The 8,498-nt window shown below is 33.4% G+C and overlaps 1 protein-coding gene across 1 annotated transcript; it reads right to left on the reverse strand.

Moving 5' to 3' along the window:
• Positions 1 to 680: 680 nt before the first annotated feature.
• Positions 681 to 1,653, reverse strand: LOC130815454 (secreted RxLR effector protein 161-like). Its single transcript, XM_057681938.1, has one exon. The coding sequence runs from the start codon at positions 1,641 to 1,643 to the stop codon at positions 975 to 977; it is 669 nt and encodes a 222-aa protein (XP_057537921.1). The 5' UTR covers positions 1,644 to 1,653; the 3' UTR covers positions 681 to 974.
• Between the last annotated feature and the right edge of the window lie 6,845 nt (positions 1,654 to 8,498).

Below are 8,498 nucleotides of genomic sequence, written 5' to 3' on the forward strand. Positions count from 1 at the left end.
TGACCATCTTTTTCCTTACCATTTCCTTTTCATTCCAATCATTATACCAAACAACCCCTTTTAACAATTCTCTCATTTATAATTATAATTATGATCAATTTCGTTGATTTGTATGAAATCCCTTTTAGAATGTTGCAACTTGACAAAATGACTCGAGATATGCCAACCTTTTATACATGAAAAATAGGTCAACTGACCCATAAACTTAAACTTGGTAGAGAACATCTTTATTGTTTTGGATCTTATTATAATACTCCTATTTAGGAATTAACTGAATTATTACTATTTTAGTAAGAATTTGTGAGTTCTTCTCATAATGAATACTAAAGATGACAGACAGGTAAATTTTGTTGAAAATACTTCAAATGTGACATAAGATTTCACATTGATAAATAAGTAGGTTGTGGACATATATATATATATATATATATATATATATATATATATATATATATATATATATATATATATATATATATATATATATATATATATATATATATATATATATATATATATATATTGAGTGGGCTAATCCTTCCACTACTATATGGTTTTGAGAAACAATGAATCTCACCAAGTGTATGTGCAAGTTAACGTCTCAATCGTGGGTTTGTGGGCCCAAGCCCACGGGAAACCCACGGGTGTCCGGTGTCCACACGAGTGGGACACAGTGAGATTATGTGACGAATTTTCACAACCTAATATTGTAGGAAAATTTAGATGGTAAAATAGTGAATGGATTTATTTGGAGAGGAAGATGAATGAATATGTAGAATGGATGTTGTTCTTCATTGCACAAAAAATTGATTACATTAATGGGTATTTATAGTGCAAGTTTTAAATCTTTTAATTACTTTTCTAGGATCTTCCATTATATTATCTTAGATATTTTTATTTTTTAATTCTTTAGTTTAGATATTTTTATATTTAATTAAAATCCTAGATTTTTCTAGATTATTTTAACACTCCCCCTAATCTGAAAATTCTTGAACTCTAAGTCGTCTTCTAAAATCGATAAATCTATCAGTTGATATGGGTTTTGTGAAAATGTCTGCGAGCTGCTCCCCCATCTTGCAGAATTGTAGTTCGATCTCTTTCTTATCTACTAACTCACGAATGTAGTGATGTCGTATCTCGATGTGCTTTGATCTGATATGAAACACTGGATTCTTCGTCATTGCTATTGTTGACATGTTGTCGCAGAACATTGTAGTTGGTGTCTCTTGCTTATGTTGTAGATCGATTAATACCCTTCTCAGCCAGACTGCTTCACGTGCTGCACTTGTTGCTGCAATGTACTCTGCTTCTGCTGATGATAAAGCTACTGTCGCCTGTTTTTTTGATGACCATGAGACCACCTTGTTTCCAAGCTGAAATACGTACCCGCTTGTACTTTTTCTATCATCCACGCTTCCAGCCCAGTCGCTATCGGTGTATCCTGTGAGCTTGAAAAATTTTTCAGTTTCGTACATGATCCCATAGCTTTTTGTTCCCTTAATGTATCTGAGAATCCTCTTTGCTGCTGTTAGATGATCCTTGCTCGGTTCACTCATGAACCTGGATACGATGCTGACAGCGTTGACTATATCTGGTCTTGTATGTGTGAGATAGATAAGAGAGCCGACCAAGCTTCGATACATTGCTCCGTCGACTTTTGTTTTGCCATCGTACTTTGATAACTTATCATTGATTGCCATTGGTGTAGCCAGCGGTTTACATTCACCCATGTTGAATTTCTTGAGAAGGTCTTCTGCATATTTCTCTTGTGATAGAAATATTCTTCCTGGGCTTTGTTTGATTTGTATGCCAAGGAAGTATTTCATTGTACCAAGGTCTGTCATCTCGTACTCCTTCATCATAGCCTTTTTAAATTCTTCAATCATCGTTGGGTGTGTGCATGTATAGATTAGATCATCCACGTATAGGCATAAAATGAGAAAGTTGTTACCTTGTGTCTTGATGTATAGTGAAGGTTCACTCGGACTCTTGATGAAACCATGCTGGAGAAGATAATTGTCGATGTTGCTGTTCCACGCTCGGGGTGCTTGTTTGAGTCCGTACAGAGCTTTTCGAAGGCGGTATACTTTGTCTTCTTGGCCTTTGATGACGTATCCCTGCGGTTGCTCGACGTACACTTCTTCTTCAAGTTCTCCATTTAGAAATGCTGATTTGACATCGAGCTGAAAGACTGGTAGCTGATGCTGTGCTGCTAATGCCAGGACTGTTCTGATTGTCTCCATGCGGACAACTGGTGCATATGTTTCGTTGAAGTCGATTCCTGGTTGTTGCGCATATCCCTTTGCTACGAGCCTTGCTCTGTACTTGTTGATGGAGCCATCATCATTATGTTTCACCTTGTAGACCCACTTGAGTCCGATGACTTCCTTGTCTTGTGGTTTGTCTACAAGTTTCCATGTGTGATTCTTCTCGATCATTTTGATTTTTTCGTTCATAGCCTCAATCCATGTTTCTTCTTGTGCTGCTTCTTGAAATGTTTGTGGCTCACTAGAGAAGAGAGCCATCATTGCTTGGTCACAATGGTAATCTTGTAAACATGATGGCGGTTGCCGATCTCGTGTTGATCTTCAGGCTTCTTGATGTTGAGGAGTTGAACGTGATGTTTGGCTTCTTGAGCTTGGAAATGATCTTGTACTTTCAGGTATACTTGGACTCGTAGATGATGGGTTTGTTGGTTGGTCTGCTTCGTCTTCTTCACTTGGATCTCTTAGGAGAGTATCTCCTTCGCGAGCTTCAGTTTCTTTTTCTTTCCACGTCCATTCGACTGCTTCGTCGAAAATTACATCTCTAGAGATGATTAATTGTTTAGATTCAGGCTTGTAAAGGCGATATCCTTTTGTTTCGTGACTGTATCCAATGAATATGCATTTTTCTCCCTTCTCATCGAGCTTTTCCCGATTCTCCTTCGGGATGTGGGCATAAGCTACGCATCCGAACACTTTGAGGTGTTCTACTCTTGGCTTTCTCTTGTGCCAGGCTTCATATGGCATTAAATCCTTAACTGCCTTTGTTGGAGATCTATTGAGGATATATACTGCCGTGTGAACAGCTTCGGCCCAGTATCTTTTGGGTAGATGTTTACTCTGCATCATGCTGCGGGCCATCTCTGCTATAGTGTGGTTTTTCCTTTCTGCGACACCATTTTGTTGAGGTGTACGCCTTGCTGTAAGTTCTCTTTTAATTCCATGCTTCTTACAGAAACTGTTGAATTCGTTGCTTGTAAATTCTCCGCCACGATCCGTTCTAAGAATCTTAAGAGAATGCCCACTTTGATTTTCTGTGAGGGTTTTGAATTGCATGAAGTGGGAAAAAGCTTCTGATTTTTTCTCCAGGAAATATACCCACATCATGCGGGAGTAGTCATCTACGAACAAAAGAAAATATCTTTTTCGCCAAGAGACGGATTCTTGGTAGGACCCCAGATATCTGCATGGACAAGCTCTAGAGGAGCCTTGGCCCTCCAAGGTGCGGTAGGAAATGGCAATCTGTGCATCTTTCCATATATACAGCCTTCACAAATTTTTCTTTCATTTTTTATTGATGGCAGTCCAATTACCATTTCTTTTTGTTTTAATAGTTTTAGACTGTTAAAATTTAGATGCCCGAATCTCAAATGCCATAAGGTGGATTCATCATTTATTGAGCTTAAAGCCAATTTTTCTTCAAATGGCAATTTTAATGGGAATATTTTGTTAGAAGCCATTTCAACCGTTGTTATTATCTGACCCTTATTTTTATCATAGATTTGACATTTGTTATTGTCAAATTTAACCATATATCCTTTTTTAATTAATTGGCCTACACTTAATAAATTTTGTGCAAGTCTGGGAACATAAAAAACTTCATGAATTAATTTTGATCAGCCATTTTTTGTTTTAACGGCGATTGTTCCTTTTCCGGCGACATCTTCTTTTTTACCGTCGCCAAGTGTGATGTGTGTTTTAACATTTTCGTCAAGAGTGACAAAATAATTTTTATTGCCAGTCATGTGGTTTGAACAACCACTATCAATATACCATATGTCACTTACTTTTTCTTGTGCATTTAATCCAGTGTAAAATATTTGCTCTCCGGAATTATTATTTTCGGAATAGTTTGCTTCTTTTTGTCGAACCAACAATCTTTTTCGAGGTGAGTGTGTTTTTTACATCTCTTACATTTATACCGACAATCATTAGTATTGTGGTTAGTTTTCTTACATAATTTACAATAAAGGTCAGTTTGATTATTTAATCGATTACTTTGATTTTTAAAATTTCCTCTCCCTTTGCTACAATTAGTTGATGTTTGTCCTTTTTCATAATTTTTACAATGACTATTTTTATTTCCACTATTAGAAAATTTTAATTTAGCTTGAAAAACTTGTTCTAGTGGTTCTTCGTTAAATCTTTTTAATCTATCTTCATGTGCAAGTAGTGATCCCATTAGTTCGGGTATACTTAATTAAGATAAATTTTTCTTCTTAACTTCTTCTATTGTTGTGGCAATAATGTTATATTTTTGTGAAAGACTCCTTAATATTTTTCGAATCACATTTTCATCTTCTATTTTACCACCATTTGATCTTATTTGATAAACTATATTAGTGACTCAGTCAAAAAATGAATGTATTGTTTCATTTTCTGCCATTAATAAATTATCAAATACTCTCCATAATGATTGGAGTTTAAAAAGAATTACCTCTTCGGAACCTCTGTATTTTGTCTCCAGGATCCTCCAAGCCTCTGTAGCTGTTTTTGCAGGCATGATCGTTGTAAGTATTGCCTCATCGACTCCACGATATAATAGAGATAGGGCATAGTTATCCCTTATCCTATTTTGTTTATATTGTTTTATTTTTGTTTCATCCCAAGATGACTCTTTAGTGTCATCTTTGGGTGGTTGCTCGTAACCTTCTTGTACTAATTCCCATAAATCTTGGGAGATAAATATTGACCTCATTTGCATAGCCCATTGTTCATATTTTTCTCCTTTAAATTTGGGAACCCAATTAACTTGGGGGTAATTAATGGTTGAGGTCATTTTTTTATTTTATGGTTAGAGGTTTATTTTATTGTGGAGTACGTTGGTTAATGTGTTTAGGTTGTTTGGAGGTCTTGGTTTTAATTAGCTCTTGATACCAAATGTAGGAAAATTTAGATGGTAAATAGTGAATGAATTTATTTGGAGAGGAAGATGAGTGAAGATGTAGAATGGATGTTGTTCTTCATTGCACAAAAAATTGATTACCTCAATGGGTATTTATAGTGTAAGTTTACTAAAATATCTTAGATATTTTTAATTTTTTAATTACTTTTCTAGGATCTTCCATTATATTATCTTAGATATTTTTATTTTTTAATTCTTTAGTTTAGATATTTTAGATGGTAAAATAGTGAATGAATTTATTTGGAGAGGAAGATGAGTGAATATGTAGAATGAATGTTGTTCTTTATTGCACAAAAAATTGGTTACATCAATGGGTATTTATAGTGCAAGTTTACTAAAATATCTTAGATATTTTAAATTTTTTAATTACTTTTCTAGGATCTTCCATTATATTATCTTAGATATTTTTATTTTTTAATTCTTTAGTTTAGATATTTTTATATTTAATTAAAATCCTAGATTTTTCTAGATTATTTTAACAAATATTGTATCAGAGTCGAAGCTAGTTCCTGCATGATGTGGCTCACATGTGAGGGGTAGTGTTAGATATACTTCACATGTGTGACAAGATCCCACATTGATAAATTAGTAGGTTGTGAACTTGCATATGTATTGAGTGGGCTAATCCTCCTACTATCACAGCCTAATAAAATTATATGGGTCTTACACCGCATTCATTATAGTAGTGGCGGGTATGATTATAAATTTGGTGGGGTGAATATGAATATGAAAAGTTCTAATCACCATGGGTAGTGAGTATGTGGTGGGTATGAGGTCTTAGTGTCCTATATTTACTTGCTCCACCTCAAACACGCCTGCCCAATATCTACAAGATACTAATCTACATTGATTTCGTATATTTTTGTTAAAAATTATTGACAAAAAAATTTAGGAAATTAAATAAAATTTAGGAAGACAATTAAATTTATAAAAATTGCGATTTTATGAAGCATATAGTGCGAACTTGGAGTGAATGTGAAGTGGGTATATCCAATTGGCCATATTGAATGGGAATGAGTTAAATGCATACCCAGGTGATTAGGCGTTATCCATTATAAATATTGAGTGATTGGTAGATAGTGAGCATAAAACATTAATAGAGTATAAATATGAAGGACGTACCGCAGCCGTCCTCCTAGTTCCCCATCCCTAATAAATACTTCAAAGGTGCTCCATTTTGCATATAAGGGACGGAGAAAATCTAAGAAAATATTCAATCTGATGGACTTCTTCGATCCTCAGGAAAATATCTTATCCTTAGACACATCCCATCCTTGTCGCATTTTTTAGACTTTAGTTATATATTTACGGTCAATTAACTTTTGCCACAACACACAATTACATCTATTAAAAATTAAGAAAATTATAAAGTCAAAAGACATTAAAAATTGCTTTGATGCAAAGAAATACTTCTTCTGTTTTCTTATATTTGTTATTGCTAGTGACATTTTCTTTACTGTAAATTTTACCATCAATAACAAGTATTTGAGAATAGAGGAAGCATATGAATAATATTTTTAGAATATGATGAAAAAATTGCTCAGAATAAAAATGCAAATTATAAAGAGGATGGAAATATAAATCGCAACATTTTTATGGGGAAAGAGGGATTCATTATGAGGATCTTTTTTGAGCTAAAAGACTCTTTGTCTGTATTCTTCTTTATAGGTATGGGTTGCCATCTTTTTTTACTCTTTAGACCCTGATCATAGTTCATATGGACCGGATACAATAAATATAATGATGAAGATGATTATGGAAAGAGGGAGTACCAATTAAGAAAGGTCTAATTGTTTTAGTCTTTTAATAGGATTAAAAACACTTGTGTTCCACACTTCCACTAGGAGAATTTTACTTTAGTGTTTAATGGCACATGGTAATAAAAATGATTATTTTAATTTTAATAATTATATGTTATTTTTATGGTAGTATAATTTTCAACCTGATGATAAATTGAGAATTTTTTTTGAGAGAAAATAATGATGATTTGAAAAAGATTGATGACAAACTTTATCATAATTGTTCTAGCCAAATTACATCAAAATTTCATTATTATTTTTGCCCTCTATTTTTATAATCAAACTAGCCACATGTTTATCGGTTGTTGAGATATTGATACCTTCTAACAATTAGGACGTCGAGATTTTGATGTGTTTTCTTCCTAGTAGGAATTATATGGTATTGGTGAGCATGTACACTACAACTGGATAAAGCATAAGATGAATGTTGTCTTAGAAATTTCCAAGCAAAAGAATTATCTACTACTGGTTGAATATTTGGATGATTGATTTGTCGTGTGGGGTGATATTTATAAGATCACGAGTCTATTTCTTGATAACATTATATTGTAAGCAGGAAACAATTAAGTCTCTGCTGTGTTTTGAGGCGAGTTGCTATTGAGGTATTGACTAACTTAACTCGAGAGACATAGCCTTAGAGCTATAGAGTATACTCTCAACTAGCATTTAGCGTGCACGAAGGTATAGGATTTAATTTTCAAATTCATATGTGTTATTCTCTTCATCTTGATTATGAAAGCATGTTTTAAATTCAAAATAACTTTTTATGTGGATTAAATATACTCGTTCAACTTTTTGTGGTTCACACTTTTTTGTTTTGATTTTAAATTTTAGGTGGTTTATTAAAATTTTCAGACTATGGAAATTGATTAAATCAAGAGAATCAATTAAAAAAAATCTAAACCTTTATTTGTTGGTAGTAATTTTGGTCTAAGCATTTTTAGTTCACTTTGTGTGATTTGGGATGTAGTAAGCCATTAGTTATTTCACAAATTCTTGTATGAGACAGTCTCACCGTGAGACATGCCTCAGGCTTGAGTTAAATAGCCCAATGATAGAATCTTTTAGCTTACAGGCTTCTTATTTTGAGGTTGTCTCACCGTGAGACGATCCATACAAGACGGGCTGTAGTAACTTTATTATATCTTATAGTTATTTATGATATTATTTATGAGAATTATTCGTGGATTTATTGAATAAAGTTTTTAATTGTCTGTATTTTGAGTGGTGATTACTAGTTTTGGATGATCAGATTCTTTGTACTCAGTAGCATCTTAGCCTCATTGGTGAATTATTAAGCGGGGTGTTACACTTGTAGGAATATGTGTATATATTTTATTTTATTCTTCAGTTATTTTATTACTTTAGTTAGCATGTAGTATTAAGGTAATATTCTTATTTCTTAGTTTATTTGTTTTCCTAGTTATCTCCTAACAGTTGTATAAATTGGAGTTGTAATGGTCATTAAAGGTAATACAAACACAGTACCTAGCTTATTTCCGCTTATTCTTTTTTTCATGGTATCAAAGC

The sequence above is a fragment of the Amaranthus tricolor genome, chromosome 6 (genome assembly GCF_026212465.1).
Source record: "Amaranthus tricolor cultivar Red isolate AtriRed21 chromosome 6, ASM2621246v1, whole genome shotgun sequence".
Lineage (NCBI taxonomy): Eukaryota > Viridiplantae > Streptophyta > Magnoliopsida > Caryophyllales > Amaranthaceae > Amaranthus > Amaranthus tricolor.